General features: G+C 40.5%; 1 protein-coding gene across 2 annotated transcripts; it reads right to left on the reverse strand.

Annotated features, from left to right (window-relative positions):
- Nucleotides 1-6,708: 6,708 nt before the first annotated feature.
- On the reverse strand, nucleotides 6,709-18,870 carry LOC135462891 (sulfotransferase 1C4-like). Of its 2 annotated transcripts, XM_064740189.1 has the most exons (7): nucleotides 18,721-18,870; nucleotides 16,558-16,759; nucleotides 14,547-14,648; nucleotides 12,904-13,016; nucleotides 12,166-12,301; nucleotides 10,604-10,867; nucleotides 6,709-7,417 (listed from the first exon to the last, which is right to left on the reverse strand). In XM_064740189.1, exons 2-7 carry the CDS (start codon nucleotides 16,715-16,717, stop codon nucleotides 7,305-7,307), a joined length of 888 nt encoding a protein of 295 aa, XP_064596259.1. In that variant the 5' UTR covers nucleotides 16,718-16,759; nucleotides 18,721-18,870; the 3' UTR covers nucleotides 6,709-7,304. The 2 variants fall into 2 exon arrangements, with proteins under 2 accessions (XP_064596259.1, XP_064596258.1); XM_064740188.1 differs by lacking the exon at nucleotides 18,721-18,870 and having other exon boundaries at nucleotides 16,558-16,840.
- Nucleotides 18,871-19,342: the final 472 nt, after the last annotated feature.

A 19,342-nucleotide genomic window follows, 5' to 3' on the forward strand; every position in this document is an offset into this window, starting at 1 on the left:
ATAAAAACGTGCTCCCACCCAGTCATGCAGTACCCTCTGTATATTACCCACAAAGTTAAAAACGTGCACCCACCCAATCGTGCAGTGCCCTCTGTATATTACCCACACAGTTACAAACGTGCACCCACCCAGTCTTGCAGTGCCCTCTGTATATTACCCACAAAGTTAAAAACGTACACCCACCCAGTCGTGCAGTACCCTCTGTATATTACCCACAAAGTTAAAAACGTGCACCCACCCAGTCGTGCAGTGCCTCTGTATATTACCCACAAAGTTAAAAACGTGCACCCACCCAGTCGTGCAGTGCCCTCTGTATATTACCCACAAAGTTACAAACGTGCACCCACCCTATCGTGCAGTGACCTCTGTATATTACCCACAAAGTTTAAAACGTGCACCCACCCAATCGTGCAGTGCCCTCTGTATATTACCCACATTGTTACAAACGTGCACCCACCCAGTCGTGCAATGCTTTCTTTATATTGCCCACAAAGTTAAAAACGTGCACCCACCCAGTCGTGCAGTGCCCTCTGTATATTACCCACAAAGTTAAAAACGTGCACCCACCCAGTCGTGCAGTGCCCTCTGTATATTACCCACAAAGTTACAAACGTGCACCCACCCAGTCGTGCAGTGCCCTCTGTATATTACCAACAAAGTTACAAACGTGCACACACCCAGTCTTGCAGTGCCCTCTGTATATTACCCACAAAGTTAAAAACGTACACCCACCCAGTCGTGCAGTGCCCTCTGTATATTACAGACAAAGTTAAAAACGTGCACCCACCCAATCGTGCAGTGCCCACTGTATATTACCCACAAAGTTAAAAACGTGCACACACCCAGTCGTGCAGTGCCCTCTGTATATTACCCACAAAGTTAAAAACGTGCACCCACCCAATCGTGCAGTGCCCTCTGTATATTACCCACAAAGTTACAAACGTGCACCCACCCAATCGTGCAGTGCCCCCTGTATATTACCCACAAAGTTAAAAACTTGCACCCACCCAGTCGTGCAGTACCATCTGTATATTACCCTCAAAGTTAAAAACGTGCATCCACCCAGTCGTGCAGTGCCCTCTGTATATTACCCACAAAGTTAAAAACGTGCACCCACCCTGTCGTGCAGTACCATCTGTATATTACCCTCAAAGTTAAAAACGTGCATCCACCCAGTCGTGCAGTGCCCTCTTTATATTACCCACAAAGTCAAAAACTGATCTATATGAACCTTTTTGCTTATTGTAATTTAGAACGTCTGCCGCAGTAAGATTACCACTATCGGAGAGTAAAGATGAGAAACAGCTGGCCTGTTTAACTTTCAGATTAGAGAAACCTAACATAAGATCAAACAAAGAAACACAAAGATGTTTGAATGAGTTCAATACATAAATTTGAACAAAATAGGCAAACAATACAACTGACAATAAAATACAAAACAATACAACCAATTACACACACACACACACACACACACACACACACACACACACACACATACATTTTCTGGGTTAACTGGGATGAAAAGTACGTGATCGCACAAAAAGACAATGAGCAATACAAGCTCCAAAATATGGCCTTAAAAATAGGAAGTGGCGAAACACAAGCTCACAAAATAATACGTACAGAAAATGGAGCACAAATGACAAACGTCGAATGGCATGAGAGCTGATATCTCCAAACCCAGCAAAATCCTTTACAGTGGATGACAATAAATATGACTGCTCTCAAGTGGCCTTGAGTAAATGACTGCTCACAACTGGACTCGATGAAATCACTCTTTCGCTCATATTTATAGACTGACGTAAAGAAAATTCTAGATGGTTTGATCGTAAACATGTTTACAACACCGATACATAATTCCAGGACGTACACTCTATTTTTAATGACATTAAACCCATTAACACCTAAGCCTCGAGAACGCTCGCATTTGGAGAGGAGAAAATAAAAAAATTTAAAAAAATATAGTACAATGTTTAAAGACACTCCCTCCCCCTTACCCAAAGAAAAGATAACTGTACATAAGTACGGTGATTTTTACAACCACTAAATATAACACATATACAATTACGACAAAATGATGTTATAGGGGATATATGTACATACACAAAGAAATATATATACATATATACACAAATGTCAATCAAGCTCTGGATAGCATGTCAACCACAATGTTATCCTTACCAGCAATATATACAATTTCTAGAGCATAAGGCTGTGAGGTCAGTGACCATGGCAATAATCTCTGATTTGTTGTTGTTAACCTTCTCTAAGAACACCAAAGGGTTGTGATCAGTATACACAGTGACATTACCAGGACAACTGGCCAAATACACTTCGAAATTCTGTACAGCCAGCACCAGGCCTAATGCCTCCTTCTTTACTGTGGAATAATCCTTTTGATATTTATTTAACTTCCTGGAGAGGTAACTAACAGGCTGCTGTGTCCTTTCTGGAGCGAAACAGCTCTTACTCCGATGCCATTATCGTCCACTGCCATCTTAAACGGACGGCTAAAATCCAGAGCTTTCAAAATATGAGCGTTAGATAGAATGGCCTTTAACCTATCAATAGCTGAATGACAGCCATCCGACCATACAAACTTGACATTCTTTTTAAGCAACTGAGTCAATGGAGCAGCGACGTCGTCAAAATTGGGAGCAAGCTTGCGGTAAAAACCACACTCTCCAAGCACCCTAAAATGTCTTTTTCACAAGTAGGCACTGGTAAATCCAGTATGGCCTGGACTTCAGCTGAACGAGGGACTACCTGTCCACCCCCAACCCCATGACCAAGGTATGTCACTTGTCCTTAGGCAAATTCTGCCTTCTTAAGATTAATCACTAAACTTAATATAATATTTTCTTCAGATGTTTACAATGGTTTTCCCACGTGTCACTCACAATATAAATGTCATCTATATAGGCTGTAAGGACGTCCAGCCCTTCTACAATCTTTTTTGCTAACCTTTGAAACGTCGCCGCACTATTTTTCATGCGAAACAGTGTGACACAAAACTGATAAAATCCCAAAGGAGTATCAAAGGCAGATATCTCCTTGACCCTATCTGTTAATGGTACCCGCCAGTAACCGTTAAGATGATCAATCTTGGTAATGAACTTGGCATTCCCTACCCTATCAATACAATCCTCAGTACAGAGAATAGGATGTGAATCTGTCTTGGTTAGAGGACTGACCTTTCTGTATAGACGTATAGAACCATCTGACTTAGGGATAACTACAATTCGTGAACACCAGCCATTCTGGCTAGGCTTTATAACCCCAATGTCTAACATGTACTGCATTTCTTGGTTAGCAAGCTTTAACTTGGCAGGGTTGATTCTGTAGGGGTCCTGTTTGATAGGTACAGCCCCTCCTACATCTACTTCATGTACTGCATCATTAATACGACCTGGTACATCCGAACATATCTTAAGATAAGTCTTGAGCAACATACAAATATCTTGTCTCTGACTTTTAGAAAAATGACTTAACATTTCATCTAAATTGCTCAATACACCTGAATTATTAAACTAAGAATCTAATAGATCAACTTGAATGTTACCCGGGATCTTGGGCTTTGTTCATGTAGTAGACAATTCACCAATCTCCTCTACATGATTTACTATGGTGCTAGTCACATCTACTTACTAGCTCGCGTCACGGGAATTGTACTTCTTGAGCATATTAATATGACATACTCTTTCAGTTTTCCTATGATCAGGCGTGCGAATAATGTAGTTAACATCGCTAACTTTCTTCACAACTGATATGGTCCACTAAACTTGACCTTAAGCTGATCCTGAGGCGAAGACAACAAAACTAGAGCCTGATCCCAGGGAGAAAAACTTCTTGGCTTAGCATTCTTGTTATAGTATAGTTTCATTTTCTTCTGAGAGGTCTTCAGATTGGCACTGGCTATCTCCCAGGTTTTCTAAAACCTGTCCCAAAACTGGGAAAGATACTCTAATAAGTTTTGTCCTGTTTTCGGAGCCAAGATACGCTCCTTCATCAAGGCTAAATGACCTCTAACGTTATGACCATACCCCAACTTAAATGGACTAAACCCAATGAACTCATTAGGAATATCTCTAGTGGCAAACAATGCAAATGGAATCCCTCTGTCCTAACATTCGTTAGCTGATACATAACAGGGTCTATACTTTCTTCTCAACAGCTCATCCTCCATGTAATAACAGACGCATCAGCTATTTCCTCCAAAAACATCCATACTTTAATGACAATGTTCCCCAATGACAATGGTAACCACGCAAGAGAGAAAGATACCTGGAAACTCCTCCTGTAGACCTTAACGTCCAAAACCAGAACATTTCAGACATGACAACCTGCGTTCGCTTAATCTCCTGCTAAATGATTACCCAACAAGAAGGAAATACCTTTCACAGACAAAATAATAACAATCCCTAGAGTTACTAAACCAGTAACCAAAACAGAAGTAAGGACAATACCCTGGATCAAAACATGACTGTTGGCCTTTTCAGAATGTGCAGCATTCACATCTGCCGACATCAAAGACTGACCCCAGCAGCCACAAGTATACAAACGGAGGAGGTAACCTCATTACCAGTAACCACACAACCCGACATGAATCCAGGGTACGTCTATGGAGTCTGCCCTATCTCCCTAACTTGCACTTTAACGATAGGACCAACACTGCCTATTTCTACTTGTAGCCTCATTGGTTTACAACTAGAATTAACAAAAGCTACAGACGTTCGCTCCTCTTTCCTTCTCAGTACTGGGCACGTCGATATTAGGTGTGGTGTGCTAGTACAAGGGCGACAAGAAGATGGGCTTACATCATGAGGTTTGAACTGAAAGGTCTTCTTTTCAGAAGAAAAACCCACATTTGATTTATGCTTCTCAACGTTTGCTTGTCAGTACTAAATACTGAAGTCTTCCTGTTGGAATTCCACTTCCACTTCCACTTCCATTCCTGAAATTTAGTCTGAAATTTTTGCCCATTAGTTCATCAGCAAAACTGGCAGCGGCCTTAAAGCCCTTGATGTTCTGTTCACCTAAATAAACCTTGAACTCATTATGAACACGTCTTAAATTCCTCCAAGAAATTGTCAAAATAATGATCTATCTTCTTAGCCATCTACGAGCTATCAAACAGTGTTTCAGTACCCCTGGGAAACTCCACGTAAGTTTTACCAGACTTCTTCCTTAACTATTTGAACTTCTGTCTACAGGCCTCCACCACAAGCTCTTAAGTAGACAAGATCACTGCCTGAACTGTGGTGTAATTTGAAGACAGATCCTCCGACAAAGCAGCATACACCTCTGCGGCTTTACCTTCAAATGTACCATTCCAAGCTAACAGCCACTTTCTCAAAAGACAGGAAAAAACTTTATACATCCCCGTCATTCAACTTGGGCACCAATCGAATGTTTCGAGCAATATCAAATCCTTGATGGCTACGACCACAGCTACATCATTATCGCTAGTTTTAACCTGAACTTTCCTTCAGTTTCAACTCTTGTTCTAACTCTGTTTCTCTTTCTCTTTCCCTTTCTCTTTCGTCTTTTTCTAACTTAAACCTTTCCATTTCTTTCCATCTTAATCAACTCAGTATCCCCACTTTGGCCCGTAATAGGTAAAGTATTACCAAGTGTTTGCTAATAACATCCACCATTTCACTTTTTCTAAGACTCTGGCTTTAGTCTAATTCCAACTTGTCAGATATTTTCCATAAATTAGCCTTTCTTAACTCAGACACCTTAACAGAAAAATCCTCACTATCATGGAATGAATCTGCATTAAATTCCTCAGCCATAACAACACAATATTGTGAACAAAGAAAATATATAAATAGTTGCACAAAATGTGATTTGATCCAAAACAGGAACCAAAACACCGCTAAACAAGTTGATAATTAACGTGCTATAATCTAGCGTAAAGAGGTTTTAGTTCCCAGACAAGGCCCCAATATGTAAGGTTACCACTACCAAAGAGTAAAGATGAGAAACAACTGGCTTGTTTAACTCTAAGATCAGCGATAGGCCTTACACAAGATTAAACAAAGAAACACAAAGATGCTTGAATAAGTTCAATACATATATTTGAACAAAATAGACAAATAATACAACTGACAATAATATACAAAACAATACAACTAATTACAGCTCCATTGCTCATATCTATGGAACGACGTAAAGAAAATTCTGGATGGTGTGATCGTAAACATGTTTACAACACTGATACATATTTCCAGAATGTGTACTCCATGTACAATGACGCTAAACCCATAACCACCAAAGCCTCGAGAACGCGCGACTGAATTACAGTGCAGGCTATAACATACACAGAGGGACTATATAGGTCAGACACTGACAAATAAAAAAAATTACAAAAGAAAACAATATAATATAGTGTTTAAAAATGGGGTTCGTAACAGCCTCAACGATTAACGAAACTGTTACAGTCCGTTTATTTATGGACGGGTGGTGATGTATGGGATATAGCTCCAGCATCATTAGTTTCCGTAAACGTGTTCACATAACCCTTAAAGATTCAAGAGCTCCACATGAGTAACAGTTTGTAACTTATTTTTTCTTCCCCATTCCGGCTGTCCATGTTCTTACCTTTCTTCTGACCAAATTCGAAGTATAAATACCTTAAATTTGATAAAACGTATGACTTGCTTCGAATCAAGATATTCATGTTTTCTTACACTGTAGTTCCTACTGGTTAGAAGGTTAACTCAATCAGGAAATTACCTGCTGTTCACACACATACCTCCACTAGATGTTTATGGTCTCCTTGCCACTTCGGCAATATTTCAGTTATAACGTGGCGACAAATGGCTACGCTCCAAAATTAACAACTCCCGGGTCGGGTCAGATGTAATCCCCAGCTATTTTTAGATACATTTTCATTTGCACCTGTTGGCTTCCCTTTCTGTTTCTTCTGCTTGTTAAGTGGTGTCATCTTGTAGCAGTGGTTTCAAAGTTTCATACTAGGTATAAATTTGTGTGTTTTTTAGAGAATGATGGCGGATACACATTAGGCAAAAGTAGTGAAAGTACTGTTTCACAGGCCTCTGCCTGGGTGGGTTTCACCCCTATCAGCTGTCAGTTTTGTAAAAAATTTCATCGACCAACCCCTCTGAGGAATTTGACTGGAGTTGTCTCTGGGGAAGTTGGCTGTGAGGCCCTGGGGGGTTCTCTGTTAATAATCAAGTTCCAGACTGCATCTCAAACTCTATAACTCATCTCTCTCTGATGACGTTATATCTCAAAAATTTCAAATTGTATCTCCCATCGCTCTCTGATAGTAATCAGGTTTCAAACTGTATGGCCAGGTCTGTGTCTCCCATCTCCCTCTGATAGACCTCATCAAACATCTCATTCTGCGCCACAGTAAAGTGAGACTTCCAATCACCAACCTGACCTGAAACAGCGCAGAAACAAATGAACAAGTCTTACAAAATGCATCAACGAACAATGACAGGAGATCTACAAATGCCGCTGTCCAAGGTCGGGTTTGAACTCACATCTCCGATGAATCGTGTATAGAAATCGCGCACGTTAGGCTTACTCACTGCTGCCAAAGGCGTAATCAGTGTATATATGCCCGGGTTTTCACGTCATTCATAACAATGTTTCTGTAATATGACGACACTGAGTCATTAGGTGTGTGCACACCTACTTCTTTGCGTGAGGCAAGCCAATTCTATGCCGCCAAAGTGCTGCCGACACTGAAGTACATGCATCATCCTAAAGATACCCGACCTGACACCCCGCTCACGCACATTATTCTGAAACCGGGCGAATCAGTCCAGTTTCCTTGCTCTAACACCTCAGTGTTGGGCGCCAAGTGAGGCAGCTTCAAGCATCAATTTTAAAGTCCCAAAAGTGTATTCAGTGATTTTTCTTTGATATGCTGGTGATCGGATTTATGGATTTAAAGAAAATAGAGTTCCCAGAGTAAACAAACACCTTCGCTGGGAACTATATAAACGTCATGATTTAAAGCCATTCAATAGCTGGGATAGAAAAAGCGTGGGTTCACGGAATTTATAAGGCTCGTTTTGACTCAATGAAATGCAAGCAGTTCAGTGTTTAAATGTTTGAATTCCATGGTTTGAATTCCGTTGTAGGTTTTTGATTCTCAATACATTACGTGAACATGACGTCAAGTATGTTTTTTTTTTCCTCATCACAATTATCGAATTTAATGTCTGAAATTGATCTGTTCTGTGTACACTGAAACACTGTATTGGTAAAATGTCACGTGTTTCAGGCAACCGTAGAAGATATAAGTACAAAAACTCATTTTCATATCAATGGTAAGCAGCACCTTTCATATGGTATACAAAAACCCTCTATAAACGCAGTACAAATCATCTCTCTCTCTCTCTCCTCCCCCAATAAAACCAATAAGGAATAAAAGTGGTTTTGTATATAATTCAACGTAGTAAAAGTTTAGTGAAGGTACGTCTTGTCACAGCTTCAGCTTGTCTCCATTATCGACAGCAAGGTGACGTCACGTTTACTCTAGCTCTCTAACGTCGAAGGTATTTCACGTACTACAATAGTCTAAGCGATAGTGTAGGGCAGATTAAAATTGTGGACTTCGGCGATGAAGGCCCAAGTGATAAGTAGCTTTCTCGGAAATTGGACATACTGGAAGGATATTTCTTTCACTGCTTGAACTGTTCATACGGGAGGCCTACTATATCGTTTATACAGTTTACGAGTAGCCTGCAGATGCATGGCCGGGGTGTTCCTGGTTCAGGTCGTAGTCTTCGGAGGGTTTGTGCTGGTACTGGTACTTCTGACCCATATGAAATGTTTACAAAATTACATGAGGATCGTTGTACAACTGGATTCATGCTCAATTCTTACACAAATGGAAATAGATCTAAGCTCTACTAGGGCTGATCTAGGCATTCAAGTGTCGCTGGATTTTATGTTTCAGTTTTGTTGTGGTGGATGAGAGCAGTGCTGACCTAGTTATCGCGGACGTCAGAGAATGCACCTCGGCTTGAACACGAGTTTTCACCGTGTTTTATAAAACAGAACAGTAATAACATCCCTTATACGCGAGAAAGACAAAGGGCAAAATTTTAATTCTTCAGTTAGAATAAATTCAGAGAAAAAATTGTATCATAAGATATAATTAATTTTAAGCATTGTCCGATGAGATGCCGTCTTCTCATTCCCATAAACCTTCGGCATCCCTAACGAATTTTTTCACTGACTCTGACATTTGTTATTTAGCAACTGCATGCTGAACGACAAAAAATGTATTTGTATGAATCGAACTGCGTGCCTAAGTAGACCTAAGGTCTGCTGGGGTTTGGGAAGGGACGGTATGCTGCTAACTGACATAATTTGTGATACCGTCGGTGAACATGACACGGCTTGTAAATCAACTGAGTTCACGTCTGTGGTGGTCCGTAAATGATACAGATCTGTCCCACAGCACTACGTGAAATGGCTCATCGGCTACACGCAAATACATCGTTGCAAACGATCTAAAAATGATGTTTGATGCAGTAGTTCTGCGTTATCATATGTCATTTCGTGGAGTGAATGGGTAAAGGCTACGTCACAGGTTATGACCTGCAATCTGATAGGAAAGTATTTGGTTGGAGAAAATTCTCACGATGAGTGCCTCGATTCAAACCAGCCATTTGAGCAGTATTGTCAGTTTGTTCTGCATGCTATTCGGCAAAATCTCATTCAATTAATAAAGTATGATGTCTCTTAGAAAGCCTGACTATCCTGCTTTCGATTGAAATATGTTTTAGCCAGGTGCTGTCTTTCCCTTTAAGAGTCGTGCTGCGAACATGTTGCAGTACAGTGTGCTGCAGACCAGAGTTGTCTCCCTTCTCCAAAGGCCGTGCACAATGAACCGAAAGCAACATTTTTCACGTTTGGGCTTCCGCATTATGACTGAGTACCTCATTATAACTTTCGATTTTCAGGGAGGGAAAATGTAACTCTGTGAACTTTAGAGTACATAGTCTTTTCCCCTCCCACCCGGTCATTTTTGGTGCATATGCTTATTATGAAAATAATGGAAATAGTCTAAACAGGAATGACTTTCATTGATGAAAGTTGGAAATTCTTGTGTAGAGGTTTAAAAGAAGTCATGGGGCTGCCAGTGAGGCCCCCTTGATGCTGCTAGGTACTCATGCTTATAGGTCATGGAATTTTTGGGGGCTGAGTTAAGTCACTCAACTTGAATATTGTCGCTTATGGAAAATTAGTAGGAGTGTGGCAAAGGGCGTTTGTTTACTCCGGACACTCCAGTTTCCCCCACTTGCAAATCTCATCTCTGTGTTTCTTTTGAATATTCATGAATATGGTGTCAAACACCCATCATATAAGAGGAAACAATTCCCAGGTTCTTGGCTCGTGTTGGGATCGAACCTAGGAAACAACACGCTCTTTTCACAAACCTATCATACGACATCTACTCTCACGTTCTCATGTTCAACAAAACAAAAATGAAAGTCTTCCGTAAACTGTCTTGGTAGTATAGTAGAAAATATTTTGGATATTTAAAAAAAAGATGAAAAGCTTAACAGATTTATATGCCGCGTTTGCAAATTTGTTATTGCCCAACCTTTCCTCATGAAGACTGAGATTCCGATATTGTCCACCTCTCTATCCTCCGACTCTCCTTCCTTTTTCATATTGTCAAACTGGCATTTGGCTGCAATGGCGGCGGCGCGATTTCCCGAAACGGGGCGGCCTAGAAACTCTGCTATCCTGGAGACGCCATTCGTAAGGTCAGTCTTCAAATCTTCAAACTTCACGAGCAACAGGTTGGGATCATTGCGGTGTTGTAGCCATTTCTTGGTATGACTGAACCAACTGCCGTACGGTACTGAAAGAAAGACAATTATTTATTGAAAAATAAGCACTGGATAATGGATTTGTCTGTTATCAATTTTTATGTTTCCAGGAATCAATTCACATACTTAACTGTAATCTTTTCTAAAGTGCTTTAGGATCAAACACCAAATCTATCTGTTATCTATGATTACGTGCGTGTGTCTCTATCAAACACCGGTTTATCTGTTATCTATGATTTCTTACGTGTCTGTATCACACACCAGATTTATCTGTTATCTATGATTACGAATATGTCTCTGCCTCAAACATTAGATTCATCTGTTATCTATGCTTACCTACGTGTGTCTGTATCAAACACCAGATTTATCTGTTATATATGCTTATGTACGTGTGTCTGTATCAAATACCAGATTTATCTGTTATCTATGTTTACGTACGTGTGTCGGCATTATCCACCAAATTTATCTGTTATCTATGTTTACGTACGTGTGTCTGTATCAAACACCAGATTTATCTGTTATCTGTGTTTACGTTTGTGTGTCTGTATCAAACACCAGACTTAACTGTTATCTATTCTTACGCACGTGTGTCTGTATCAAAGGTCAGGCTTATCTATTATCTATGCTTACGTACGTGTGTCTGTATCAAACACCAGATTTATCTGTTATCTATGCTTACCTACGTGTGTCCGTATCAAACACCAGATGTATCTGTTATCTATGCTTACGCACGTGTGTCTGTATCAAACACCAGATTTATCTGTTATCTATGCTTACGTACGTGTGTCTGTATCAAACACCAGATTTATCTCTTATCTATGCTTACGTACGTGTGTCTGTATCAAACACCAGATTTATCTGTTATCTATTCTTACGCACGTGTGTCTGTATCAGACGTCAAACTTATCTGTTATCTATGCTTACGTACGTGTGTTATCTATTCTTATGTGGGTGAATATTAAACACCAGACTTATCTTTTAGCAATTTTTATGTGCGTCAAGATCAAACATACGATTTAGCTGTTATCTTTTCTGATCAAACATCGGGTTGATGTGTTATCTATTCTTATGTGCGTCAGGATCAAGCGGTGCTATCTGTTATTATGTGAGCCAAGATCAAACACCAGATTTATGTGTTATCTGTTATTATGTGAGCCAAGATCAAACACCAGAATTATGTGTTATCTGTTATTATGTGAACCAAGATCAAACACCAGGATTATGTGTTATTTATTTTCATGTACGCCAGGATCAAACACTAAATTTATGTGTTATTTCTTTTATGTTGTGTTAACATCAAACACCAGAATTCATTTCTATCAATTCTTACATGTGTCAGGAGAAAAGAACACTTCGAAAAAATCTTGCCAAGCGAAGTCGGTGAAGGAGCCAATGCTTTTTATCTTTTTGTGGAAATAAAAATGACTGACAGCCACGTCTTTCGGGTTCCGAATGACCAAAATAATCTGTGAACAGAGACAAAAATGCGAAAAGTTTATATTGCGTTAGGCAATCAACAAGTTAACATAAACTATAATGGGCTTAACAAGCAAGCCGATTTACTAAGCACAGGCTGCTGCAATCGAATGTCAGGTCTTTGGCGGATAAAGTCACGTGTCTGAATCCAGCTCTTACATATTTGCCATGTTTTAAGTCAAGTTTGTATAGTACCTTGCGAAGGTGTGTCGTTTATTTTGGACACTCTGGTTTCTTCACCCAATAAACCTGACCGCTGACACATGGCAGTTTTCACTACAGTGTCACAGCTCAATTAAATACATAAATACATAAATAAATGAATCTGTAGGACAGTGTGTATCACGACATTGTTACATCCTGCGTACCACCTTAAGAAGAGTGTGTACCACATGTGCAATGCCGATAAAAAAAATTAAAACCACAAGTTAACCCGCATCAGCTGGATTCGAACCTGTTACATCACTGGCCATGTATCGATTTACTATGGAAGAACACTGATCAAGTTGGACAAATGATCCAGCTGGGTCAGGCGAGAGGAGATCTGCAGTGTGTTTTTATAACAGTGGGGTTTTCTTGGAGTAATACTTACTTTGCTCTTGCCCTCCTGTATTTCCCTGGGGCAAAGTTCAAAGGGCAGATGAGTTGAGATGACTCGCGGGGACGGGGATTCCTCGAGTAAGTCTAACGATGTCTTCGGCAAGTCTATAAAAAACAATATGTCACTGAGATCTTACGCCATACTTGGAATTTTTTCTATACCATATGTGGTCGTCAGTTATGAGTGAAGTGAAGGGCGCTGGGTAAACCATATATAGCTGTCTTTAACAAGTTACTTTCGAACTTGCCCTCGTGTTACAGACTTGCGAGTCATATTGGTGGGACAAAATGGTTTCTATTACTAAAAAATAACAGTGTGTTAAATTTAACAGGAGGTCTGTTCTCTGGATGATTGCAAGAATGTATTTTGTTTTCGTAGCAAATTATTCTGTTAGATATAACATATACATTCTAATCATTTTCCATAAAGATTCTGTCAGACTATTAACAGAACATTATGTTAACTATGACAGAACATAATCTTATAATGACAGAATACATTACAGCATCACGAAGACATTCTGTTAAAATTAACAGATGAATTTTTTAGTGATATACGATTATATCACGATTACATCACATAAATAAATTATCTGTGCCGAGGGATTTCGGACGCCAGCGCGGCGCAATGACCCAAGAGCCTCTCACCAATGCGATCGCTGTGAGTTCAGGGTTAGCTTGTGCTGACTTCCTCTCCGGTGGTTCATGGGCAGGTCTGCCAGCAGCCTGCAGAAGGTCGTGGGTTTCTCCCCGAGCTCTGCCCTGTTTCCTCCCACCATAATGCTAGTCACCTTCGGATAAGTGAAATATTCTTGAGTAAGGCGTAAAACACCAATCCAATAAACAAATCAAATAAAATAAATTTATTGTTTTCTTTGATTATTGTTTTAACGCGAGTTTTCACCGTGGGTAAACCACATGCGAATCAATAGCTACTGTCAAACTATTCCACATGTACAGGTATGGACACCAGACTAGTGGAAGAACGTTTGACTGAACACACGGCAACACATTTCGCTAACCGATCGTTGTAATCAAAACTGAGGAATATTCAGGTTCCATGTCCGAAGCAGGGTTTGAACTCTCATCTCCTATGTCCTAGCAATTGAAAAAGTTTTAATAACTAGGTGGCTGTTTTGTTTATTTAGTCATTTGATGTTCTACGCCGTACTCCAGACTATTTCACTGATACTTTACGACGGTAGTCAGCATTATGTTGGCAGAACCCCGGGGAAACTCACTAGCAGGATTCCAGGTTGCTGCCAGACCTTCTCACGTATGATTGCAGGGGAAGCCAGACAGATTCGATTTATTTATTTGATTGGTGTTTCACGCCGTACTTAAGAATATTTCAATCATACGACGGCGGTCAGCATTAAGGTGGGAGGAAACCCACGACCATCCGCAGGCTGTTGGCAGACCTTCACACATACCGCCGAAGAGGAAGCTAGGTAGCGAGACTGAGCTGGACCGACTTGAACCCACAACGACGGCATTGGTGAGAGGCTTCTGGGTCATTGCTCCTCTCTGGCACCCCAACCACCTCCGCCAAGAAGTCCTCCAGTTTTCTTTTGGATGCAGTCGCGAATCTGCTCGTTCCCATGACACGAACCTGCACTTGGTTTTAAAACTTACTTGGCGGTGAAACCTCCATAGGGATGGACGGATAGTGCTTGACATTGTCCAGGTCCTCGTCACTCGTCACAAAATGCAGGATACGCTCGACCCAGTGAGTACCTGGGGAAAACGAAAGTAAGTTTAAAAGGGGAGTGATATGCATATAATACATGAAAGACTTATCCTAGCTAAATCGTTTTATGAAATACACTGCGACATATTCTAATGGGTAATATGTAAAAGGGTGGCATGTGATATGCCCGACACTCCCAAAAGTAGTCTGTTCATTTTAGCAGAAAGCCTATTTTCAGTTTTTATAACATAATTACAGTGTCATGTTCAAAATATTAATCAGATAGTCTAATATTTTTTTTTACGTTGAATTAATAGAATACGAGTGCTACATTTAACAGAATAATGCTGAAGGGATACTAAAATATTATTTTGTTACTTTGTTATTGTTACAAACTATTATGTTACTGATGAGACCCTTATTCCGTTGTTCCAACAGAATAATTCTGTTGATGTAATGGGTGATTCATTTGGTTAATTCCAGTTTATTCACAAAATATACAAAAACAAATTTAATCCAGTAATACGGTGATCCATCGAGATTAAAAGCCCGAGGGCTTGTTTTATCCCGAAAACATTACACTTATTTATTTATGTATTTATTTATTGGATTGGGGTTTTACGCCGTACTCAAGAATATTTCACTTACACGACGGCGGCCAGCATTAGGAGGGAGGAAACCGGCCAGAGCCCTGGGGAAACACACGACAATCCGCAGGTTGCTGACAGACCTTCCCAGGTACTGCCGGAGAAAGTCAGCAACATTCCACTTAAGTAGATGAAATAATAGTGGTATACTGTAAAGGGTTGAAATTCTTTCCTCACATGCGTGTTAAGTTAATGACAATCACTTAAGACTGCCATTCGACTCGAAGAGTAGACGAGGAAAGATGATAAAATAACACTGGATAATGTGATGAAATAACACTGGATAATGTGATGAAATAACACTGGGTAAGGTGATGAAATAACACTGGGTAAGGTGATGAAATAACTCTGGGTAAGATGACGTAATAAAACAGAAAGATTGCAAAACGCTGAAATCTTTCACAAATGCGTGTTAAGCTACTGGCAGTCCCTTGGGTTAGATAATGAAATGATAATAAAAGATTGCAAAACACTGTATCGCGGTGAGTTCAAATCTAGATCTGTACGTGGGAAGGTATGACAGCAACCTGTGGATGGTCGTGGGTTTCCCCCGGGCTCTGGCCAGTTCCCACCCACCATAATGTTGAATATAATGAAATAGTCTTGAGTACGGCGAAAAACACCAATCATATAAATAAATGAAATCTAGATGTTGCTGGCTTCCTCTCCGGACGTATGGGGGAAGGCCTGGCAGCAACCTGCTGCCGCTGTCGTGTATACTCTTGAATACGGCCTAAAACATCAGTCAAATGCATAATTCAAAATACTGAAATTATTCACTTTGCTCATGTAGACACGTGTTAAGTTAGTGGCAGTCACCTTACACTGGGTAATAAATGAGATCTCAGCTGTGATCTCAACAGAGATTGAAAGTCTTGTGTTTCAAGTACTAAATATGATATTTTGCTGCGGGTATAATAATCACTTTTAATGTCGCTCAGAATGCAGAATATTATTTTGAATTTAGCGGGTTAATTCAAGAATGAACATATAAATCTATTGTGGGTTTCCCCAGGTCTCCCCCCCCCCCCTCCCCCCGTTTCCTCCCACAATAATGTTGGCCAATGTCGTATAAGTGAAATATTCTTGAGTACAGCGTAAAACACTAATCAAATAAATAAATAAATAAACAAACATAAACCTATGAAATAACACATATTACATGAACTTTGCCCTTGACACGTTGACAGAACCTGAAACTGTCAGATTCGAATTCCACCAGAAAAATTGTCTATGATACATGATTATGCAACTAACACAAGACTAAATTTACAAAGGCTGTATGAAAGATATCAAAACGGCAACGTACCACTTTTTGGGTAACAAGCCACGGTAATATCGTCGGATCTGATAGGGAATTCCCGTATTTTCTCATGTCGTTCCGCTGACCCCGGGTACCACAACCCATTCACTGTGTATCTTGGACTTTGATGTAAAAGCTTGTTGTACCGCTCTGTGGCGGTAGCCATGGCAACTCTGACTGATAAACTCCGACTTCAGATCTGAGAATGCTGAAACGTATACTTGAAAAAGGCACACAGTTCAAAGATCAAACTCTCATGAGACAGGCCTTTTATCGTCTAAGTAAACTCAGAAAGGTTGATGATGGTAGAATGTTCCAAGTCTCTATGTTGGATTACCAGGAGAGCATTTGAAAAACCCAAAGAACGTCACAATTATCTGCAAAAACATAAAACATTTCAAGATGGCTTAAGTAAGGTATTTGATGAAGGTATACATTTATCTCCGTTTTGGGGTTTACCTAAGAAACCCAAGGGTATTTCGCAGACCGGGGTTTCGAGTGAAGGAAATTGCGTAATGGCTCTGCCCCTCACTGTGTATGATATCCATTACTTCACGAATGTCAAGACGAAAGCCGAAGTGGAGGCAGAGTTATATCCTAGCTTCGAATACGTCATTACAGCTGATACCGTCCTATTTCCAGCAGCGAGAAGCAAATTGACCGCTACGATTCTTCGTTTCGGTCCAGTTAACGGTGTCCAACATGGAGACAACATCTATAAAGGTTTGTAACCAAGTTTAGAGCAGTCACATAATGATTATCTGCAATAAGATACATGTACATACTAAGCTAGATCCTGAACGCCTGTCTTGAAAATGCAACGTCACTGACAGATTCTTATATATATTCAAATATTACATCAGCCATGACAAAATGTTACACAAGTGCATTGAGTGTGAACAAATGCACCCAATTGCAAGCCTGAATTTCAGCATACATACTGTGCGGCGTCTGTTAACATGTTAGCCGGCTTTCCCGGTTACATCCCGTCTAAGCCGTAGGCCTACACGCAACCGCTTGGCTTTATGTATGCTCACATACAACCTTTGTCTGCAGTAGCGTAGGTCAGTTGACACAAATGTCTGTCCCTATGCGTTCACATTTACACTAGATATGAGGGGATAAAATATCTGTCAAACGTATAGGCCAAGGACAGGGGAAATTGGGGTACAGAGGACATTTGAGATAAAGGTTGAAAATGTAGGTACGTAGCTTACTCTGTAGATCCTAAGCTGTGGGGCCTCCCTGGCCGAGGTTGTCATCATGCCGGCGTAGCGCAGTGCCTCGGGAGCCTCTCACCATTGCAATCGCTGCGTGTTTAAGCTCAGCTCGTGCTGACCTCCTCTGTCGGAAGTGATATGTACTACCACACTAGCACATACCGCAATAGTGAATACCACAGAAATACATACCACAATAGTACATACCACAGTACTAGTGCATGTCTAAGATGTACACTATAGACATTTATACACTTACATATACGAGTGTTTGTATGAGGACGTGTACCCTGGTGCTACAGCTATAGACCCCGGTAGACGACAGTACATGTCCCGTATTTCACCGGTTACGTGTAATCATTTACCAGCTATCACACTCTTTGCTTTACTCACTATGCTGTACGTCTTTAATTATACTGTATTCTTGCCTAAAGCAGGAATCTGCTGGTGTAATAAGCATCCCCGAGGCCTGGTTTCTATACATAGCTTTAATGTGATTGTATGTCAAATGTGACCATTGACGTCTAATAAATTGCAATTAACACCACTGCAGTTTTATTTTCTTTTTACCCAATTCTGCTGAAGTCATGGTGCAAGGGGGTGTGTAAATTGCTACCATTTTTATCTATGTACATGAACAGTTAGAATAAAACCCTAAATGAGGTAAACTGACAAGAGACCCTGTTTCATGGCTTACGTGTGAGCATTTGGCAATCATTACACTGTCGTCGCTGCTCTGGCTTTGGCGTCTTCAATGCTGTTCGTCTTTATACCGTATGTCCAAATCATACCGCAGACATTAAGACATGTAAATATACTTCCACGTATTTACCAGGACCTTAATTAATACGTGTGTCTATCCTTCGTGACGGTCTACAAGTTTGGTACACATGCCACCGTGGTGGGGACTTTGGCAGCGAACTTCTCCTGAATCGTTTGTGACACTTACCTAAGCTGTGTCAGTCCCCGTTACACGTGCAATTCTCTCTTATGAGCCTGGTCTTTCTTCGGAACAGGTAACAATCCCCACTAGATTTACCTGTCACGCCTTTCTGGCTGACCCTGGGCCGGGTTTACGTAACATGTTGTTTCCACGTAGCATTCCCCAAAACTCAGGCTCGGTTATTATTGACCTAACAACAACGTCACAAGGTCGGGCGATTTGTAAATATACTACAGTAGTAAAGTCAGTGGAGCGTCAGCCGACTATAGTTATTTGTAGGTCCAACATTATTTGTAATTGACAGTAACTGATGTGTGACAGTAAAATGTCAGATCCGCTCGGATATGCCCTAGCCACGTGATAGTAGTTTTTGTTAAATCCGGAGATGTTTACTTTTTCACAAATCCACGTGCCCGTTCACGCATGACATGTTCGTCATACCTCAGTGCGTCAACAAAAATCATGGGTCTGTATATTCAGAAAGTGTAATCCCTATTAACAATAATACTGTTAGAGTATTCAAAGTTAAACCAGGCCTAAACCTTAACACCTGTATTGGTCTAATGCAAAACTAATTACACTTTGGTCCAGAATAAAGTTAGTATCAGGCATAACTGTTAACGCACTA

Source organism: Liolophura sinensis, chromosome 2 (assembly GCF_032854445.1).
Source record: "Liolophura sinensis isolate JHLJ2023 chromosome 2, CUHK_Ljap_v2, whole genome shotgun sequence".
NCBI classification, from domain to species: Eukaryota; Metazoa; Mollusca; class Polyplacophora; order Chitonida; family Chitonidae; genus Liolophura; species Liolophura sinensis.